The following is a 23,768-nucleotide window of genomic DNA, read 5'->3' as shown; positions in this document are numbered from 1 at the left end:
TAAAAAATAAAAATAAATAAAGGTTTAAAATTGATTATTATCATGAGCCATAGGAGGAACACATGCACATGCATGCATGGGGCCCTCTAATGAACGATAAGCCGTTGATCCTCTATCACCCACATGGAGGTGTCAGCACCTTATAATTCTTTACAGTCAAAAGTGGTCCCCCCTGCCACCTTTTTCTTTACCTCTATTTCCCATGTTGACTCCACGATTCGAATGCTTTTGTTTTGGAGTACGCTACTCGCTACGCTGCCGTCTAATCTAATACTATTTATATAATTTTTTTAATATAGTTTTTTAATTGTAAGATAAATATTAATAAACTGAAGATTTTTCAAATACCAACATAAATAACAAAAATATTTTATGAAAATTATTATTTTATATTTTTATTTCTCTTGAATTCTGATTTGATTTGCGTAGATTGTTTACGCTGAATTTGTTTTCCAATCAAAAAACAAATTTCTTTTTAGTTTTTGTTAAATGTGGAATTGTTATAAAGTAAAAGATTAAAAATACAATAAACAAAAATGTAATTTGTGTCTTTTTTCCTTTAATTAAACATATTTTGACACTTTAATTTTTAAATTCAAATATTTAATGTTTTAATTCTTGAATTTGAATTGTTTTATATAAATAATTTTTAAATTGAATTTCTATTGGACAAATAGTTTTTAAATTGATCATTTTTAACATTTTAGAAATTATTTTTCAAGCAAAATTCAACTTTAAAGATTTAAATATAAAAAAATTAAAGTGTCAAAAAATATTTAATAAGGGAAAATGTGTTAGGTATCCCAAAATAAATAAATGTATTAAGTCGTATAAATAACCTACCTTACAAGATAAAATTTAAATTTTCTACCAAATGAGTTGATAGGTGGTAGACTTTATAAAAAATCTTAATTTATTTCTTTTTTGTTTTTTTTTAAAAACTTTATGCTTGTACAAATCATTGGACCTTCAATTCTGAAAAATATTTATTATTTAAAATTTCATACGTTATTATTAAATGGCTTTTAGGCCCTTCATAATTTTTCTGAACTTTCCATTTAAGATGGCCGGTAGGAAAAACTTTTTGGTTTACTTTTTGGGTGAAATCTATCACGTGCTCCAGCTGATTATTTACTGTGACTCTTATTATTTTTGTTATTTATTAAATTTATTATTATTATTGTTAGATAATTTATTCAATGCCACATACAGGCTTGGTGACCAAGCAAATTAGGTGGAACGTCATGGATAGAAATGTAAATTGACATTCCGGTTTTCGGATCTTTCTCCAATTAGCGCGGTAGTTTTAATTTAAAGGCTATTATTAATCAAGGCAGCAAGGAAAGGCGGAAGGCAAACTAACAATTAACAAAGAAATCGACGCCATAACCACTCATTCACACCTGGTCCTAGAAAATACTATAATCTGAGATCAAAAAACCTCACAAAACGACGACTCTTTAAAATTACTAAATTAACCATGATTAAAAAAAAAGAACAAAAAAAGAAACTGAATAAAAGAAAGAGAGACTGATAGTTTGCGTCTCGTTCTCTTTCGCTCCAACGAGCTCCATTATTTTTTCCCACTCTTTGGAGGCGTTTGTTTCTCTCAGTAAGCTGAGTTTGGATTCGCATTAGGTGAGAGGATTTTTGCAAACTATTTTTAATTGAGAAAATGTTTCCGTTGTTGAATTTCAAATGCAGGCCATTATTGATCATTTGTTATTTTTTATTTCTTTTTGGTGCTTTTGGAAAATGAGAATGAGCTTTGACTTGAAATTCAAAAATCTGAATACGTCTAGAAAAGTTGCATTGTTTATTCGGATTCAAAATTTCGAAACCTTCTCTGCTAAGGAAACAAAGCAACTCTAGCTGATTAAAGAAGCTGTAGTTCCTTTTTTTTTTTTGGGTTCGGAATTTCGCGTGCAAATTCTGTACTGCGTTGAGAAATATCTGAAATTTGTTAATCTTGCTAAAATCTGTGAATCTGCGTGAATATATAAGGAAGAGTTTCCGAATTTAGTCTTCGAGTTTTCTATTTATGGGGATTTCTGATAATGGAGGTGTTTTTGGTTGGATTTTTTTGTGCAGGGCTAAATTTAGGAAATACCGAAACGGCCAAAGAGACAAGAATTCCCGTCAGAAAAAAATCAATTTCTTTAGCATTTCGGACTGCCATTGAAACTCTTTCTCTTTGCATTGAAGATAGAGAAGAATCTTCGTGAGGTCATAAACATTCCTTGAAAGTGACTGCCAATTCTCAATTTCCAAGGTAATTTTCATTTATTTTTTCTCTAAAGAAAAGAAAAAAAAAAAAAAAAAAGGTTCGAGACTACGTATTCAATAATCAAAGTGCTGTGTGATATTAGAGTAATTCTTTGACAGTCTGTAATCCGGGACCAGTTTCAGAAAACTCCAAATTTTCCATTAAAATACAGAAAATGTATATTTATATATATATATATATATATATATATATATATTTAATGACATTTCTAAATAAAAAAATGCTCCAGACAAAATACTGAATAAAATTGGTCGAATTAGCATTGACCATGATTAATTTGTTGATTGCAGATGATGATTGTAGTGTAATTTTGTGTGGTCATTGTGTTCTGTACGAGCCCAGCAAGACATATTGCTTTGTTCAACGCTCTGAATCTTTATGCATTAACCGACTTTTGCAGAAAAAGTTATTTTTGGCTCAAAAACAAAGTGGCAATGATTAATGGTCTTGATTGGAGCATACTGAATTCTTCATAAATGGTCAGATTATAATATTTTCCTTGAAGGCGGGTTTGGGAAGACATTAGGGTGAGGTTCAAGTATGGGAGCCGTTGGTGGCGAGGAGCCAACTCCAGGGCCGGGTGGCAATGAGAAAATCTTTGTTTCGGTTCGGCTTCGTCCTCTAAACGAGAAGGAAGCTGAGAGGAATGATGTTTCGGATTGGGAATGCATCAATGATAACACTATCATCTACAGGAACAACCTCTCACTTTCCGAGCGCTCCATGTACCCAACTGCCTATACATTTGGTAAGGAAGTTCTTCTTCTGTGTTATATATTCAAAAACTTTGAAATTTCCTTTTTGGAAAACTTGATTGTCAAATTTGTTGTTTCTGAATTTCTCAAATTGTCTGGAATTTCTTGTATTCCTGAAATTTTGCTATTGTTGTCAGGCAAAAGTATACCACATTGCTGTATCTTCAACATGATGTCACTCAATTCCACTTGATTATCTGATTCTGACATTTTTCTTAAGTTACAAGTTTAAGATTTTCATATGGTCAGGATTTTATTTTGAGATATTTTTTTTTAATCAGTATTAAGGCTAATTACAGCCAATTTTTTTTCCTCAATAAGTTACATCTTCACCATGTTGTGAATTTTGCCATGTTGAATCAATAATTTTTTTTTTTTTTTAACAAGTAATAAGCAAAGCTTTTTGTCTAGCCAGTTTGTGCTAATATGACATGGAGCTAGCAACAAATGTGCTTCTTTCCTAACCTTTATTATTTCCTGATTTCGTCACCAGATAGAGTATTTAGGTTTGATTGCTCCACGAGGCGGGTGTATGAAGAAGCAGCCAAGGAAGTTGCTCTTTCGGTGGTCAATGGTATAAACTGTAAGTAGAGCCCATCTTACCTTATTGGCCATAATTCTGTTTTGGTTTCCTTCCAGAACTTAAAAAAAATGTGTACATCTTAAACCATGAAACTCTGCATTCAGCAAGTATTTTTGCATATGGACAAACAAGCAGCGGAAAGACATACACCATGAGTGGAATTACTGAGTACACTGTTGCAGATATATATGACTACATAAACAATGTAAGTTAAGATTAATATATCACTGGTTATTTGTATTAGTTCTAGCAAATTTCATTTGTTTCTTGGATTTCAGTTGTTTAAATAATAATATGTATTAATGTAGCACAAAGAAAGAGAATTTTGTTTGAAGTTCTCTGCTATGGAGATATATAACGAATCGGTCAGAGACCTCCTTAGTGCAGATAGCACTCCACTTAGACTTCTTGATGATCCGGAGGTGAATGTGAATATCATTATCTCATGCTGAAAAACTTCTTATATGAATGTCTTGTACTAATTTATAACCTTTCTGACAGAGAGGGACAATTGTCGAGCGACTCACAGAGGAAACTCTGAGGGATTGGAATCATTTCAGAGAACTTCTATCTATCTGTGAAGGTAAGGAAGCAAAGTGTTTTTCCATTGTTGAATTGTGACTGGAAGTATAAACAATGTGCTATTGCATTTTTGCAGCTCAAAGACAGATAGGTGAGACTTCCCTAAATGAAGCAAGCTCCAGATCTCATCAGATTCTCAGACTGGTATACTGACTGCTTTCACTGCAAAAATTTATGATGCAATGTCCAATAACTATTATGAATTTTATCTGACCTTTCACCTTATAATTTGATGCTGTCAGACGGTTGAAAGTTCAGCACGTGAATTTCTTGGCAATGACAAGTCAAGCTCCCTTACAGCTACTGTGGTAAGGAATAAGTATATATATATATTGATCAAAGAAGCTATAAAAACGACAGTGGTATAATTGTTGTTTTCCTTTTCGTACAGAACTTTGTTGATCTTGCAGGAAGTGAACGTGCATCTCAAACATTATCAGCTGGCACTAGGTTGAAAGAAGGTTGTCATATAAATCGGAGTTTATTAACTCTGGGCACTGTAATCCGGAAGCTCAGGTCAGCTTGCTTAGATTGTTGTTTTCATTTTTTGTTCTTTAAACCTTCTTGATCATGCTTGAGGATCAGTTTACCTTGATGAGACAACTGGTTTACAATGAACTATGATACGAGAGTGTAGTTCTACATGTACTACATTATTTCCAAATGTCCTACACTTGCTCTTCATTCATTATGATGGGTTTTCTTGTTGTCTCTCAATCATGATAATCCCTGACAGAAATAGTACTCCGAACAGTAAGAGCTGTAATTGTATGTTCCTCAATCTTTTTGCATTCGGCATTCCATATCGGTAAAACTTTATCACCAGTGGTTTCTTTTATGATGTTGGACCTCATATTGTTATAATGCATCAATTTTGGACTCTTATTTATTTAATTATTTTTATATATGTGAGACACCACATATTAAGAGTGTTGCATGCTTGTATCACTGCTGATACCCTTCTGGTGAAGAAAAATGATACAAATTGTATCAGAACAATATTAGTATATTCTTGTTTTAAACTGTCCTGAATTACGTCTTTTCCATCTGAGGCAGTGTATTTGTTATTAAATAATTGCCGCTTTGTATATAATGAGGGACTGATTATGTTAGAAAATTCAAGTCTTTGCTAAAACCTTTTGTAGTTCTTCTTGTTAACCATATGACGACTTCAGCACCTTTTGCATTTGATTCTTTCTCTTAATCTCATAAAATTGAAGCCCAAGCATTAGAAGAAAATTGTTTCACCTGCTACTAAATTTCATAATTTTGAGACTTGTTGCAGCAAGGGAAGAAATGGACATGTTCCTTACAGAGATTCAAAGCTAACTCGCATACTGCAATCGTCCTTGGGGGGAAATGCCAGAACTGCCATCATCTGTACTTTGAGTCCTGCACGAAGTCATGTTGAGCAATCTAGAAACACCCTTTTGTTTGCAAGCTGTGCTAAAGAAGTCACAACCAATGCACAAGTCAATGTAGTCATGTCTGATAAAGCATTGGTGAAGCATTTGCAAAGAGAATTGTCTAGATTGGAGTCTGAATTGAGAAGTGGAGGACTAATTAACAATCCATCTGATAGTGCTGCATTACTGAGAGAAAAGGATCTTCAAATTGAAAAGGTGATTGGAATTTTAGAATCAAACTGTTTTGCCTAAATCATAAAGAGCAACTTGTTAATGGCTGAAACCTGAATGTTTTGTTTATTTTATCCACCATGCAGCTCTTGAAGGAGTTATCAGAGGTATCTCTACAACGAGATCTTGCTCAGGCTCAGGTTAAAGATCTGCTGCAAGTAGTTGGAGATGATAAATCATCTATGGTATCGGTATGTGTTCTACTCACTGAAGAATCCATTTTCACTTCCCCGTCCTTTCTAAGTTTGGTTTCCGTTGATATTTCTCCAGGTGGATATGGATCATTACTACCCCAAACTGCGAGTGCGAAATTCATGGGACTTTGAAAATCAAACATCAGGGAAACTTGCTTTTGCTCACTCTCAAAGCATAAATGACAGTGTCAGATCTTATGAAATTGAAACATCACAGAACTCAGATGCACAGAGCAGGAGCAGTTCTGATGAGATTTTTCTACAAATTCCTGAACTTGAGGAGACTTTTCTGCACAATGATTCCTCTCCACGGTTGTCAGTTGGTGTTCCTAATTATGTTGAAATTGATCTGTACCAGGAAGAAACCAAAGAACAGTCTGGTGAAAATTTAGATGATCTTTACAAGGAAGCTGAGACGGAAGATTCAAGCACAAATAGATATGTAGAGTCAAACATGTCAGATTCAAGCCTAACCAGATGCGTTAATTCAAATGCATCATCTCCTGTAGCAAACACAGCTACTTCAGTATTGACGATTGTTGATAATGGAGATAACTCAAATCAAGAATTCTTAGAAACCTCCTCAATTAAGGAAGATAAAACGGTGAATGGCTTCCAATCAAGTTTTATAATTCCGTCTCCTGAAAAAACATCTGAATGGGTATCTGGCTCCACATTCTTGAAGTTGCCGAGGAGTAGAAGTTGTAAAGCAAGTCTAACAACTACTTTATCTCCAGATTGGTTTGAGAAAGTAGAAAGGATTCAGAGCACACCACCAGTTACATTTGAGAAAAATTTCACAGGAAGACCAGAGGGTTTGCAAAAGAAGCTTCCTGCATTAAACTATGGTGATGACAACAAAAGATTGTCAAGAAATGGTTCTAAGGCTTCTGCAAGGAGTGCTGCTGTCGATGAGCCGCAGTCACCGAAAACCGTATCTACAAAGGATGACAACATCACCAACATTGACAGTTCAGCTGATGGAACAGTGGAAAAATCTGTTCTCTCAACTCCAATTGAGGAACCTCTTGCTGATTCAAAGGTGAGTTTTCACTTTCTTTTGTCACCCCTTCTTTACAATTAGCGTAAATTTTAAGTGTAAGTCAGATACTAAGGAGAAAATCTATGAAAGTAGTTAACTCTTTCTCTGCTATTCTGTTAAAAAAAAAAAAAAAAAGAAAAAGAAAGTTGTTAAACTACTGTAAGGAACTCCATTAGAATGTAGCAGGAACTGCAAAAGGTACTGATCTAGATATTAAGATAGAAGGACTATTTCTCTGAAGGCAATATATATCTCTGCTACTTGCAGAAGTAGAGTCATCTATTTTTTAATGAGGGTGGTTTTGTGCAACAGTTCCCAGAGAAAGAATTAAAACCTGTACCATATGCAAAGAATGTAAAAGATGTTGGGTTGGACCCAATTTCCATTGAAGAAGGAAATCCTCCAAAATGGCCTTCAGAATTTAAGAGGCTCCAAAAAGAGATTATTGAACTTTGGCATGCTTGCAATGTGTCATTGGTCCACAGAACTTACTTCTTCCTGCTATTTAAAGGCGATCCATCTGATTCTATCTACATGGAGGTAGAACTGAGAAGATTGACCTTCATAAGGGACATATTTTCTCGAGGTAATCAAACCGTGGAAGATGGTCGAACTCTAACTCTTGCATCAAGGTAAAAACACTCTTTTAACACTTCTCCAGGAAGATCACAAAACTTGTTACTTTTGCATTAGTTTTTGTATAAGAAAACTTCTAAAAATAAACTTATGTGGACAGCATAAAGGCTCTGTCTCTTGAGAGGCAGATGCTGAGCAATCAAATTCAGAAGAAGCTCTCTAAAACTGAAAGAGAAAACATCTACCTAAAGTGGGGCATTGGTTTGAATACAAAACACAGGAAGTTGCAATTGGCCCACCGTTTGTGGACTGACACGAAAGACATGAACCACATCACTGAGAGTGCCACCATTGTTGCGAAGCTGGCGGGATCAGGAAAGCCACAAGCATTCAAGGAGATGTTTGGACTCAGATTTACACCCAGACGCACAAGCCGGAAATATCATAGCCGATTGAGGCAGAGGATGAAGTCTCTCGTTTAAGCTTTGCTGTGGCTATAGCCTGTGCAGTGATTCCCTGGGGTCCATTTACATAGATGAGTATGGATTCTTTCTTCTTCATTTCTCCTTTTTTAAACAAAAGTCCATTTTACATGTTCCATTTCTGATTGTAATTGATTGTAAGAAAGCTTGTAAATTTGGTTGTAATTAGTAGAAGTGATGTAATTGTAATACTAATGCCGATGTTATAGTCGTTTCTTGCACTTCCATTCAACAAATATTAAGGTTAAATATGAGAGTGTAAAATATATGGCTATTCAACAACTATTGCAACTTTTTGGTTATTTTATTTTTATTATTACTATTATTTTTTCTTTTTATCGCTATTTGGGCAAGGCAGATTTCATTCGGAAGGAGGTTTGAATCCTAAACCTAGAAATTTACCCCTTTTTTTTTTTTTTTTTTTTTGGTTGAAAGCTGAAAACTTTTGTTGATATTCATTATTAGGTACAGTAAATTTTTGTTTTGTTTTGTTTTTTTTTTTTTTTTTTTTGGGGGTGGCAACACACCTACCTTAAACCTTTTATTTCATATATGAATTATGAGCTTGACCATGAACTTGCAATGCCAAATTAAAATCGGCATGAACAGCTCGAACATTTGAGTATAACGACAAAGAGATCGTTAATGTTGGAAAATCGGAAGAGAAATAACAATCAAATAAATTACAAAATAGACAAGAGATCTTTTCGTATTGAGAATGATAATTATATGAATACTAATCTTTATCAGTTTAGTAATAAAATATATCCTCTCCTCATTACTCATGAGCCTTGCCCCATATGTTTCACTTTGTCCACACTTGCTCCATTTATTATGTTTATGAATCAGGATCCGATAATTATAAACATTTTACTCCAAAAAAAAAATTATAAACATTTTACACTTAAAGCTTCTCTTGGAAGATTATTTTTTATTTTAATATTCTTGAGAGTCCCTTTTTGAAAGTTGGAATTAGATCACGTGGCCTGCATCATATCAACTATTATTATTATTATTATTATTATTATCTTCTTTTTTTTTCCTTTTTTTTTTTTTGTGACTGCCATCAAAATAATTTTCCACAAGTACAGCATGTTTTGCATATTTCATATAAAATAAAATATAAAAATTCATGATGGCCACCATAAGTTATATTTTATCCTTTCCTCTCTTCGTTGATAATAAGACACCAGCCTTAAATTAAATGGTAATATTGTGTCTAAACCTCATTATCTGGTCTCTAAAAGTTATGTTGGTCTGTTTGGATCATCCTCAAAAGTGAATAATTATGTATAGCTTTCTTATCTTTTCCTCCTGTTTTATTTTTTATTTTTGGTGTGAAGAGCAGTGAATTACTCGATGAAAAAATTGATTCTCTAATTCATGGAGCATTCCAATAATATCAAGAAGTTATTCGCAATGAATGTTGTTCTGCATTGATTTATCTGCTAGAATAAATAATTCGGTAATGTTACTGCACCTGTTTTCTACATCTTTTGAAGTCAATGTTAGAAATTTTATGGATCTAAATATATATAATAAATTACATAAATTATAAATTACTAACCTCCAAACGCAGCCATTGATAAATTAGATTTTTAATCCTGCAAAATAGAAACAACGTAAAGTAGTGCCTATGGACACACTACTCTCAAACCACTATCAGATTTCTAAAAACCCTAATCTCCAAAAAACCTGTATGGTATTCTTAATGTCTGCTTGCCCTAGACCCTTTAAAATAGTCTCTGCAAATCAAACTTATCCATTAATTTTTGATATACATAAAATTAGGGGTGGGCACGGATTGGGTTGGTTCGGTTTTGGACCGAAATACAACCCAATCCATACATATCGGTTTTCTAATTTACAATCCAAACCAAACCATTTATGATCGGTTTGGTTTGGATTGGTTGATCGGTTTGAAACTTACTAATTTATAAATATATAATACAAATAAAAAATTTTCCAAATATAAAATATAAATAATAAATTATAATTATCCAAACATAAAATACAATTAGAATAATACAACATAGTCTACAATGGAAAATAAAAGAAGAAAATGTAGCAAATGATACACATCATGCACTTATTAAATAGCAAACATTAATGTCATCATCTCACTCCTATAAAATCAAATTAAAATTGTTATAACAAATAATGTAAAATAATACATTCGTCAAAATTCATTCACTCAAAAATCAATGCATAATTCCTTTTTTTTTTTTAACTTTAAAACTTTGGTAAATCATAAATCAATCAACGTTGACAGGTTCACTAATTTTAGTTGATTCTGTAAGCTCTACAAAGATCAAAACAATAAAATTAGCAATAAATTATATTTAAACATTTATATATATATATATATATATATATAAGTAACAAATGTATACAATATGTAGATATATATATGATGGGGATGTAAAAAAACTATATATATTATGATGATGGTGATGGACTGGTGGTGGGCGGCAACAAAGGTAAATGTTTAGTTTAGCGTTACAACTTACAATTTGATTTAGGATTTGGGATATGGGGATGTAAAAGAAAAAAAAAAATATATATATATATATATATATATTAAAAATCAATATATAAAAATGGGAAAAAAAATTTAAAAACTAATATACAAAAATGAAAAAAATATTCTAAAATTAATATATAAAAATGAAAAAAATAAAAAATATATAATTTTTTAGTTATATAATATATTATTTGGATTGGATTGGATTGGTATTTCCAATTCATAACCAATCCAATCCATACAATTTATAATATTTTGAACCCAATCCAATCCAATTGATGTAAAAATCCAATCCAAACCGTTAAAAATAGATTGGATTGGGCGGATTGAACGGGTTGGATTGGATTTTGCCCACCCCTACATAAAATAATAATAATTTGATAATATAATTATACTAGGAAAAATATGGATAAGTTAATGGGTTTATAAAGAGAGTTGGTCCTCCAGTCCAATGGGCCAACTGGAGTCTTATAGAAAGTGTGTGACAAAAGGTCCTACTACAAAATAATAAAATAAGCCAGTCCCATTAATAACATAAATAGGCCCTGTAAGTGAGTAATTGATTATGTCAAGTTCACAAATATTAATTTATTCAACATTCTCCCACTTGGACTGCATAATCATCATCATATAAAATCCAAACTCACTTACTATATAATCTCCCGAACCATAATGCCATTTCATCCAAATATATAGTATACCGACAGGGCACAACAATATACTAGACTAGGCAGTAGAGATTCTCTCAGTAAATCTCCCAAAACATTATACAATTTCAACTGAGTATTTTGCATGCCATAAACTCAGTCTAGGTAGTAGAGATTTACCTAACCATATGCAATCCCCCAACACACAAAACCATTTCATTCAAGCACATTACGTATCGACAGGATACAACAATATACCCAAACTAGATAGTAGGGATTCACTATGGCACTTGTGGATCAACATACACATATACATAGACTAATAGTCTCAACAGGCCTGTAAATACAAGGAGCAATAATATGTGTAATAAATCATCTCATAAATAAATAATGATCCACATACATCAATGTATTAAAATATTCAAAGAAATAAATAATACTCAATATGGATATTACTACAGAAAATATAACAAACTCCCACTGACCCACAGCAGTCTCAACTGCCTAACAATCCCATACGGGACACATGCTCCTCAAATATGCCTACCGGTAAAGCCTTGGTCAGTGGATCTGCCACCATGCTATAAGTCGGCGTGTGAACAACAGTAATGAGGCCCTCTTCAACTTTCTCCTTTACTACAAAATATTTCACATCAATGTACTTTGCACCAGGAGTACCTTTTAAATTATTGGAGAAAGATACCGCTGCAGTATTATCACAATACATCATAATAGGCCTCTCAATGGAGTCAACTACTCCTAAATCACGAATAAAATTCCGTAGCCAAACTGCATGACGGGTAGCCTCATAACACGCCACATATTTTGCCTCCATAGTCGAGGATGCTGTCACTGACTGCTTGGCACTCCGCCAAGACACAGCACCTCCTGCCATGATAAATATATAACCAGTGGTAGATTTCTTATCATCTACACAACCTTTATAGTTTGCATCACTATAACCCAATACTTCAAGAGAGTTGGTGCGACGATATGTCAATATATGATCTTTAGTACCCTGAAGATACCTAAAAACCTTTTTAACTGCTTGGTAATGAATAGGACCGGGATTGCTCATAAATCTACTAAGCACAACCACAGCAAAAACTATATCAGGCCGTGTACAAACCTGAGCATACATCAAACTATCCACTGCTGAAGAATAGCGAACATTCTTCATTGCCATCCTTTCTCTATCATTCTTGGGACACTGATCCTTAGAAAATTTTTCACCTTTCGTAACCGGTACACTTCTAGGAGAACAATTATGCATATCAAATCTCTTAAGGATTCTATCAATATAAGCTCTCTGAGACAATTGCAACACACAATTAGTCCTATCTCGAACAATCTTGATGCCCAAAACAAAAGAAGCTTCACCAAGATCTTTCATATCAAAATGGTTGCACAACATCTGCTTTGTCTCAGCTAATAGGTCAGTGTCATTAGTAGCCAAAAGTATGTCATCAACATACAACACCAGAAATATAAAACTGCTCCCACTGACCTTCATATATATGCATCTATCAAACACAACATTCTTCTTAAAGCTAATTTTGGTGACAACCTTATCAAACTTAAGATACCATTGTCTTGAAGCTTGCTTAAGACCATAAATAGATTTCTTAAGCTTACAAACCAAATTACCATTCCCTGTTTGTTGGAAACCAACTGGTTGAACCATATATACATCCTCATATAAATCACCATTCAGAAAAACAGTCTTGACATCCATCTAATGCAACTCCAGGTCATAATACACCACAATTGCCATAATGATTCTAAAATAATCCTTTGTGGATACAGGAGAGAAAGTCTCTGTATAATCAATTCCTTCCTTCTAGCTAAACCATTTAGCTACAAGTCTAGCCTTATACCTCTCCACTTGACCATTGGAGTTTTTTTTAGTCTTAAAGATCCATTTGCACCCAATAGGCTTGCTACCCTCTGGTAACTCAACCAAATTCCAAACTCTATTTGATGCCATGGATTTCATTTCATCTTCCATTGCATCCAACCAAAAATTTGAGTTTGAACTGCTTATGGCCTCCTCATAAGTGACTGGATCTGAATCATCACTTATGTCAAACTCATGCTCCTGCAAGTAAACCTCATAGTCATCAGGAATAGCTGATCTTCTAGTCCTTTGTGACCTTCTCAAAGATACATCAGCATCTGCAATAGCTGGAATATCCTGCTCTTCAACAATGAGTTCATTCTGACCAACTACTGGTTCATCAACTACTGGATCAACAATATCTCTATCAGGAACAATTATACTGGGAATGAAAACACTTTCTTCTCTAAATTGAGGCACCCTTGTTCCATTATTATCATCAAATCCAAAATCATCATTAAAATAAATGGCCCTGTCTGATTCCACGATCTTGGTGGTGTGAGAAGGACAAAAGAATCTTGAACCCCTAGATCTTATACAATAGCCAACAAAATATCCACTAATGGTTTTAGGATCCAACTTCTTAATTTGGGGATTATAAATCCTTACTTCAGCTTTGCAACCCCATATTCGAAAATGGTGCAAATTAGGCTTTCTTTCTGACCACAACTCAAAATGTGTCTTAGGAATGGACTTACTTGGAACTTGATTCAAAATATAAGCCGCCGTCCTTAAAGCCTCTCCCCACAAATAATCTGGCAAACTAGAATTTGCCAACATAAACCGCACCATATCCAACAAAATCCTATTCCTTCTCTTAGCTATACCGTTTTGCTGAGGTGGACCAGACATTGTATATTGCGCATCAATGCCACACCCACGTAAATAAATAGCAAAAGGCCCTGGGTTTCTTCCAGTCTCATCATATCTACCTTAAAACTCACCACCTCTATCGAACCTTACAGCTTTTATTTTCTTATTCTTTTAAAGCTCCATCTTTACCTTAAACTCAAAGGCAACTAAAGAATCTGACTTCTCACGAATAAGCTCAACATGTCCATAACGAGAGTAATCATCAATGAAGGTAATAAAATATCTATAACCACCCAAAGCAGTTGGTGTAAAAGGTCCACATATGTCAGTGTGGATTAACTCCAAAACATCTCCACACCTAGCTAACGTATCCTTTCTTACCTTGGCAGTTAACTTCCCTTTCACACATTCAACACAAGTTAACAGATCAGAGAAATCAAGATTAGAAAGTATCCCATCCTTCACTAACCTTTCTATTCTGTGCTTAGAAATATGTCCCAAACATTTATGCCATAACATTGAGGAATTGTCATTAACTCTTGGGCGTTTGGAAGCAATAATAGGAGCAACAACAGAATTAACGGAGAAATTGAGACCATTATTAAATAAGTCAAGCTTATATAAATTGCCACATAAAGTTCCAAAACCAACAACTTTACCATCCTTAAATAATTCAACTTTGTTATTTCCAAACAAAAAACTATAACCTTGACTATCCAAAACAGAAATAGATAACAAGTTTCTTCTTATTGAAGGTACATAGGAAACTTCTTGCAACTCCAAAGCATATCTAGTGGCAAACTTCAACTTGATTGTTCCCACAATGTCCACCTTCACTCTTGAGCTATCTCCCATATAAATATGCTGCTCAAGATTTGTTGGGCCCCTTCGGCTTATCATCCCCTGCAATGAATTAGTAACATGAATTGTTGCTCCAGTATCTAACCACCAAGAATTCATAGGCACATCGATAATATTGGTCTCAATCATTAAAATATTACATTTCTTCTCTTACTTTCCTTTTAAGGTCCAACAGTCTATCTTCTTGTGCCCAATTTTATTGCAGTATCCATACCTTCCATTGAAGTACTCTTTCCTTTCTCTAATCTGAAAAACACCATCCCTCGGCCTTTTAGGCTTCATACCAGAAAACTTCTTCCTATTGGGGTTAAAACCCTGCCCAGGCTTGAAACCTTGTCCTGGCTTGAATCCTTGTCCCTTCTTTTGGAAAAACTTCTTGGACTTATCTACCTGATGTGAAACCATAGCAACAGATCTAGACTTACTTAATTTAATATCATCATCTTCCTTGAAAAGGATAGCAGTCAATTTCTCCAAGCTACAACCTTCTTTCTTAGTATTCAAACTCGACCTTATATTATCAAAATGTGATGGAAGACTCCTCATTATAGAATAGGTCAAGAACTCCTCTCCAATATCCATCTTAAGGTCCTTCAGCTTATTATAATAGGAGGAAAGTAGCATAATATGGTCCCTTACTCCTTTAATACCATCATACTTGGTATTATTCAATAGGTCCAAATAATGATGTTTTTCATTCATATCAAACTTGATAAACTTCTTTCCTATCTCCTCAAGAAGTCCCTTTGCAGTATCCACTTTACAAATACTAGCATATATGGCCTCATCCATGTAATTCTCCATCATCATCATACAGCACTTATTAGAGTGTTTCCAATCCTCATAAAGTTTCTTAGCTGCTGCAGTATTCTCATCAGTCGATATCTCTGGTGGATCTATCTCCAAAGCCAAATCCAATTTCATGAAGGTCAAATTCATAACTCAAATTTTTTTCCATTTCTGATAATTTGTCCCATCAAATTTCATCATGGCAATCATGGGCAGAAGGTTTGGGGTGCTACTAGCTCCAAAATAGTAAACAACAAGATATTCAAAAATTTAAGACAATTCAATTACTATTTTCCAATCTCTCAACACAAAAACACAAACATAAATATCGCTTAGGGTCTTTGTAGCACTAAAGATACCCTTACGCGGGCCAGGGACAGTCAACCAAATAACCACAAGCAAATGCATTGAACTGAATCACCGACAGGGTAACTCAGAACCTGCAATACATGGCATTTAATTAACTTTCACTGCCATTCCAAGCATCATACAAAGCAACTAAAACTACCGACAGGGTAGCCTAGTTACCCGTATAGATCCTGGTTAATAAGTGAGAGATAATTAACAAATTGGTAATTTCATGATATAGATAAATAAAAGATAACCCATCCACTATGCCAATATACATTACATTGGTACACATAATGCAGACAAAATAAGTCTCACGACAGGTGAGTACCTAAAATCCTACACTACTATACGAACTAGGCACAAAGCCTCTTTGGGTAAGCTCACACAATCCAATTTTCCAATCACAAATATTTAATTTAATTTAATAAAATTGGAATGTGATAAATAAACAAATAAATAAACAATAAATAAATAAATTGAACAATTGAATCATCAAATTAATTAATAAATAAACAACAAATAAATCAATAAAAAAATAATAAGTTTTTTTTTTTTTTGGCCTGCTGACGTCAGCAAACGACGTGTCGTGCTGATGTCAGCAGATGACATCAGTAGTAAGCCCAAAACGGCACGTCGTTTGCGCCTTCTTCCTCAGCTAGCCGGGCCGGGTCTGACCCGATTCCAACCTGTACAAGTCCCGCGATCCGATTTCTTACCCGGCTCTATCTCGCCGTTTCGGACTCCATTTTCGGCAATACCGGCGGTGATAGTTTCGTCTTCCCTTGGGCAACGTTTCCCACAAATCAATTTGATTCAAAATCAACCCAAAATAAACATCCAAGCAAGGTTTATATTCGGCCATGGAAGTTTCAAAATCAACAGATTTTACAAGGTTTTGAACCAAATTGATTAGTCTAAACTACTACATGCAATCCATAAACTCCAATAAAACATAGCCCAGTTTTCAAATAGCATCAATAACCATTATTCGGATTTTAAGGATTTTTTTTTTTTAATGAAGAAATAGCAATCGGTTATATATAGATATGCATACATAATCAAAAGTATTATCACACAGATTCCAGCAAATATATAAACATCACAAACACAATCGAGCATGAATCTTATATATTCACAAGATATGTAATTTTGATTCTCTTAATCTACACATGTATTCGAATCGGAGAAGAAGGAAAAATAAACAAAACAAAATGTATAGATTATTCAATGGCCGAACATACAGTAATAATCCAAAAAATCACATGAAATTTATTATACATATTAACCATGCTCTGATACCAATTGTTAGAAATTTTATGGATCTAAATATACATAATAAATTCCATAAATCATAAATTACTAACCTCCTAACGCAGCCATTGATAAATTAGATCTTTAATATTGCAAAATAGAAACAACGTAAAGTAGTGCCTATGGACACACTACTCTCAAACCACTCTCAGATTTCTGAAAACCTTAATCTCCAAAAAAACTGTATGGTATTCTTAATGTCTGCTTGCCCTAGACCCTTTAAAATAGCTCTGCAAATCAAACTTATCCATTAATTTTTGATATACATAAAATAATAATAATTTGATAATATAATTATATTAGGAAAAAAATATGGATAAGTCAATGGGCTTATAAAGAGAGTTGGTTCTCCAGTCCAATGGGCCAACTGGAGTCTTATAGAGAGTGTGTGACCAAGGGCCCTACTACAAAATAATAAAATAACCCAATCTCATTAATGGCATAAATAGGCCCTATAAGTGAGTAATTGATTATGCCAAGTCCACAAATATTAATTTATTCAACAGTCAGAAGATAATAGAAGAAACTGATTGCTATATATGAAAAAAAAAAAAACTACAAAATATGTATTTTTGATCAATTTTATTTTTACTTGATTTTTGTGTGTGTGGGATTGATGAAGTTGTGTGCATAGGTTGGATGGGTAATTTTGATTTTCATGCTTGTGGCTCTTGGAGTTTTCTTTATCCGGGAAGCTATGGAAGTGATAGTACTTGCCTACTCAGATAGCAAGGTGACAAAGGCTGTAAGCCTCTTTGTAGAATGTTGCAGGACTAGACATTCACCGTTTGCCAAAAATCAGAAACCACCTTCACTGGCTACGACCCTCGACAACAAAGAAGATTGTCCATCCATGGTGATTATGGTTTGGCCCTTCCAAGTCTTTGCCATGAAGTCTTTTTTTTTTTTTTTTCTCATGATTGCTTAACAAATTGCTTCTTAGTTATTAATATATATCAGTTTATTTCAAGGCTACAAATATAAGATCTCTACGACTTTGCGTAGACACAGAATTTTGAAGTGTTTTACTATTATAGCTGGGAATCATTGAGAAGTAGATACAAAAGAACAAGTACGTTTGGTTATATCACTTGATCCTTAAATATTACCTAAACATGACTATCATCCAGAAAAAACGAAGTGCCATTTAGAAAATAATGTAAACATTTATATCCCAACACAAGATATGGGTATGCATATATATCTTGTTTTGATTAATATATAATATATTAGTTATAGAAATTAACCAACTTATATGAAAATATATTTTAATTCCATGGAAAACTGATAGACCAACATGTTAATTATTTTGCTAAGGATCTCAGTGAAAAATAGGGTGACAATCTTGGAAGGGATAATTGGGATTGTCAACTTCTAAGAAGGAATTGAATCAGCCTTGTTTGATATACTATTCCAAATTTAATAGCCTTTCCATTCTTAATTCATTGTCTACTCCTTTTCTTTCTCATCCAAAAGTAGAAGCAATGTACCGCCAAAATACTTACCAATGTATTTAACTAATCTTTTCCTACAACATGACCTCTATATGTGTGGTAATTAGTTAGCATCGAGTTAACGGTGATGGAAAATGAAAGGAATGGTAAGGCAAATGTGCAGTGGAATAGTAGCACTGTTATTTGCAGGGCAAGTGTATGTTCTACTGGTTCGAACATTAAGCGAAATGATACACCCTACTTGTACTACCAACAAAATATCAGGCGATTTCGTTTCTATCCATTGTTGTTATCGTGGTGGTTGGTGGATGTCTTCTGGTCTACAATGCCATAGCTCGTTGCCATTCTCTTCATTGGAGTTGTTGATTGCTGGAAGAGTCTCATTACTTCAACATTGCCTCCATTGTCTGTAGCAAATGCAAAGATTCAACCTGATCCTACTTCACTGCCTCATGTCACTGACTTGCTTATTGACTTTTCATGCCGTGCGGCCTTAATTGCTATTCCGACCCACCTTTTTCTCACAAAAAAAGAAAGCTAAACAAAGAAAGCTAGAGCACAAAAGAGAGTTTGGAAGACTGAAAATATATTGCTTCGTTATAAGTGAATGTGTGGATTTTTCAATTCTTAAATTGATTTACAAATGAGGGTTCACCTTTTTTATATAGAAAGCTTATCACTTAGTAAAAGGATACAAGATTCTATATAATATACGCATGTTATGATCCTAGATGAGTTTCTAAAATATTCTACTATACTATTGTAAAAAGCTTACAAACTACATAACCCTAGAATATTTTTAAACTTTCTAGAATCTTCCAAAGTTCCTTTGAATTATTTAAAACCTTCTAGACATATTTTAAATCATCTAAAACTTTCTAAACTTCTATAATCTAGAAATTTTCATAATCTTCCGGATCCCTTTAGATTTCTTTTGAATTCTTATGAAGAATCTAAAATATTCCATATAAGTTTTAAGGATTCCACCTTTTATCATGCAGAACATGACACTAGTAGCCTCACGATGCCCCACCGCCCACTCCACAGCCTACCCTCCAACTCCCATAACTTCATTTCTTAGCGAATGTCCCACATGCCTGTAAGTATAGCCTCTATATATATATATGGCAGGTTTGTAAATTTCTGACACCAGATTGAAAATCCACTTGAAAGATGAATCTTTTAATTTCAACTCTTAATTAGTCATAGAATTTAAAGACATTTTTTTTGTTTTTTTTGGCAAATACCTTGCAAGTCTGGCTTTTTTTCTTTTGCTAATATATATTTCTATGCGTATATACACTATAATGCTATATAATATATTCTCTTTGTCATCTTGAATTTGGTCTAAAACTTGGAAGCAAAATAAATAACTAAAAAGAATTTGGTCAAAAGCTCCATCCTGCCGTTCGCATGCTTCGTTTTCATTCGGGTCGCTTTACAAGACCTCACAACAACTCGAATTGGATTCCAAGCTCAAGTCCACATTTAGTCTGCTTCTTCGATTTCACAAGCTGGACTGGTCTCCCAGTCCGTTGTGATTGGGCTCATTAGAAGGCCCAAATTATTGTGATCCAATAGGGTTCCCAGGGATGTCTCTAGACATATGATCTTAATATTAATATTTGACTTTTAATAAATTTTACCAATCAAAAAGCAAGCAAATTCACCCAAAAGTTAAAAGTCTTGGATCTAGCACATTGATCTAACATTTTGATGTCGCATTTCTTTTCCAAAACAGTGCCTTTTCAACTATGACTTTACTGTTATTTCTCCTTTGTATGAGCTTGTTTTTGCCCTCTTGTGCATTCTATTCTTTGGGTGGTCTTATCAACATCCACTCCGTACACTATACGATTGTTATACCATCTTATATTTTGTTTCGTCGTCCAAATCATGCTTCATTTTTATACTAAAACATAATAGCAACCCCAATAAGTCTTCCACGAGAAAAATACAACAACCAAGAACAATTAATATATTTGAAGTCATTTCCAAGCTTGTACTTTTTGAAAATAAATTCACATAATATATATACATATTCATATAGGTTAGCAAAGTATGTATCAATGATCTCTAATTCAGTTTTTTTCAGAAGAATATCTATAATGGAGAAAATAGAAGAGGAGGAGAAGATCGAAACTAAATTCAAGCATATTGTATAAACTGAAAGCCATTGGGTACGCAGTGATTGGTGGTTTTATAATGTGGATAATCATTCGGCCTTTTATATTCAAGTTCTTAAACCCTCCAAACCAATACACTAAAAACCGCTCGATCTTTTAGCCTCATTTACACTGTTGTTTTCATTCTTCTTTTACTTGTTTTGGTTTCCCTAGCGCTTATACCTTGCAAGAATATGTTCAAATTTTCCAAGCTCAACCTTACTTCTTAGAATTTTGTCCTATCAAGTAATTTTCGGTTGAAAAAAAATTAAAAATTTGATTAATTATGGAGATATATAAAGGATAGATATATATATACAATTTTGATCATGTTTATTATGTGAATATCCAAAGTCATGCACGTTATAAAAAAGGTAAGTACTCTATATAATAAAATAATATAGATACATATATATAATTTCTTCTTTTTTTTTTTCTTTTTTTTCTTTTTTTTTTTTTTTTGGGTCTCTCCCTCCCTTAAAGAGACGAAGGAATCGTATACACTCAAAACTAAGGTTCAAGAAAACTGTGGATAAAATTATTTTCATTAGAACCTCTTGGAATCTGTTTTATTTACTTATTTATTTTAATTCGAGGTCCAACGAGTTAAACCATCCTACTAGCGAAGAGTCAAAGATTACCAAGACTACGTGCAAAAAATAAAAAATTAAATAATAATAATAATAGAAGAAAAACTGGAACAGCAACAACTTTTGCTTTCTCTTTGAGAAGCAGTCTGTGTCCACGGATGAAATCATCACACAGATGGAACCACCAACAAAATCATCACAATGGCAGCAGTTTCTATTTCCGAAAGTGGATTTTTTTTTTTTTAACCAAAAACAATAAAGAGGAATAAGTACACATTTTAATTACCTATTTTTCTTGAAATTTTCATGGATTTGAACCAGACTTTACCTTTTCTTTATTCTCGTCGAAACGCACATTTTATTGGCTTGTAGGTAGGATGCCAAAATATTGTTGCATTTAAGATTGATTAAAATTGAATTAAAGAGTAAAGGAGCATAATCAATGAATTGCTGTGATGTCCATTAATATCATCTTTTCAAGGTGGGGCTAATTTAAGCAGCCCAAAAGGGTTATATTGATTGGAAATCAAGTTCAGGCATGGGTTGAGTAAAGAAGTTAGTCCAAATTGAGAGGGACCCATTGGTGATTTGCATCTGCCCTTTTAATGGGCATATCTGAATTGCGACTCCTAAAGCCTTAACCCTTTAATTGACTGTGACTTCAAAGGGGACCTCTCAAGGTAGAGGTAGAGTGAAAAATATGTTTGCTCTGTCTGTATTATTAGATCTCTTTGATCTTCTCAGCATTACCTTTAATGACTTCGTGTTTAGAGAACCCCATATGTCTCACTGTAATGAAGGGATGGAAAACAAACAAACAACAAAAAAAAAAAAAAAAAAAAGAAGAAGGTTAAGATGATAAAGTTGGCAAATCAATCACAATTGGTCACACTCAGTATGAGATGGGATAGTCCATATATTCTGTTCCTAGAGAGTATTTTACTTTGATTTTTAATTGTTCGGACTGTCAGTTTCTACTTATCCTTGGCTGGTAGAATCGGATCCTAGGAAGTTGTTGGGTAAGGATTTGATCAATCTGCTCAAAAAGTTGAGAAATTAAGTAAATTAAACCCAGGTTAGAATGGGTTAAGATAAAGACAACTCATTTACGGTGTTTTTTTTTTTTTTTAATTTTTGGGCAGACAAATTGTATTGTTGAGCCACAAACATGTGCATGAAATATTTTCACGAGATTATGAACCTGGATTGAAATTTATTTGCAAAAGAAAGTCACAAAAATCATACCTTAAGTTTGGAGTGAATAAAAAATATATATATATTCAAGCCGAAATAAGGTACATGACGAATCACCAGTGGAGATCAATCATTTGTATGCAATAATTAATTATTCAATCGATAAAAGATGCTAGAAGAGTATACTTCAAAATAAAAAAAATAAAATAAAATAAAATTCAGACTATTACTCCTTTTGATTTTATATTTATACATTGCAACTTTTTTTCAATCTCGCTGTCGTTTTTCAGTTAAATTCCTACTTCCAACTTGCTTAGTCAAAAACTTGATTTGGCAGAAATTGGGTTTGGGGTGAAGCCTCCAAAATGAAAAGAAAAGCAAACTTTTGAGTTTTAGATTTATGGTATTAAATTTTTCTTAGAAACAGCCAAATAAGAAAAGGTCCCAAAAAAAAAAAAAAAAAGTACAAAAGAATAGTATGGGTTAGTAAAATTAGATGAAAAAGAATGACATCTAAAACAAGGATAATATAATAGTTTATTAATGGTTAATAATGAGAGATAAGTCAAATAAAATAGTGAAAAGTTATTTGAAACAAAAAATTTGATCAATAAATATGTTTAAGTCTAGAATTACTCAACTAAAAATTGAGAAATATTTTGTACTAAAGAGTCACACCAATGCCATCAATCATATGCACAAAGAGGATAAGGTCTGTGCTCTCATTTCATGTCACTGCCTTTATGTTTTAGATTAGATTCACTGCCTTCATTCTTTAGCTTAGATGATGAAGTTGGTATGCCATTAACTCGAAGTCAGTTCCTTGCCCATGCATTTAGTCATTCTTATCTTCTACCTCTCTAATTATAGCTCGTGCTATAATCAAAACTAACCTCTACCATAAAAGCCCTGTATCATAAACCTTCAAACCAACCCAAACCAAGGAAGTCTATGATCTCAGATTCACCATATATGCAGGTATTGAACCTTGCACAGTGGCTTTAGTTTAGATAGTTCCCCCGCATAATTTTTTG

At 33.5% G+C, this 23,768-nt stretch overlaps 1 protein-coding gene across 2 annotated transcripts; it reads left to right on the top strand.

The window, feature by feature from the left end:
* The first annotated feature begins 1,435 nt into the window (after positions 1-1,435).
* Positions 1,436-8,476, top strand: LOC107424413 (kinesin-like protein KIN-7C). 2 transcript variants are annotated; one of them, XM_048479283.2, is made up of 15 exons: positions 1,436-1,638; positions 2,092-2,272; positions 2,688-3,035; positions 3,536-3,625; positions 3,730-3,830; positions 3,934-4,047; positions 4,127-4,208; positions 4,284-4,351; positions 4,450-4,515; positions 4,599-4,723; positions 5,493-5,829; positions 5,931-6,035; positions 6,115-7,080; positions 7,393-7,712; positions 7,817-8,476. In XM_048479283.2, the coding sequence occupies exons 3-15, from the start codon at positions 2,828-2,830 to the stop codon at positions 8,136-8,138; spliced, it is 2,904 nt and encodes a 967-aa protein (XP_048335240.2). In that variant the 5' UTR covers positions 1,436-1,638; positions 2,092-2,272; positions 2,688-2,827; the 3' UTR covers positions 8,139-8,476. The 2 variants fall into 2 exon arrangements, with proteins under 2 accessions (XP_048335240.2, XP_048335239.2); XM_048479282.2 differs by having other exon boundaries at positions 2,578-3,035.
* Positions 8,477-23,768: the final 15,292 nt, after the last annotated feature.

Source organism: Ziziphus jujuba, chromosome 7, assembly GCF_031755915.1.
Source record: "Ziziphus jujuba cultivar Dongzao chromosome 7, ASM3175591v1".
Classification (NCBI taxonomy): Eukaryota; Viridiplantae; Streptophyta; class Magnoliopsida; order Rosales; family Rhamnaceae; genus Ziziphus; species Ziziphus jujuba.
Note: the sequence above shows the minus strand (reverse complement) of the source record. Positions and strands in the feature narration are given on the sequence as shown.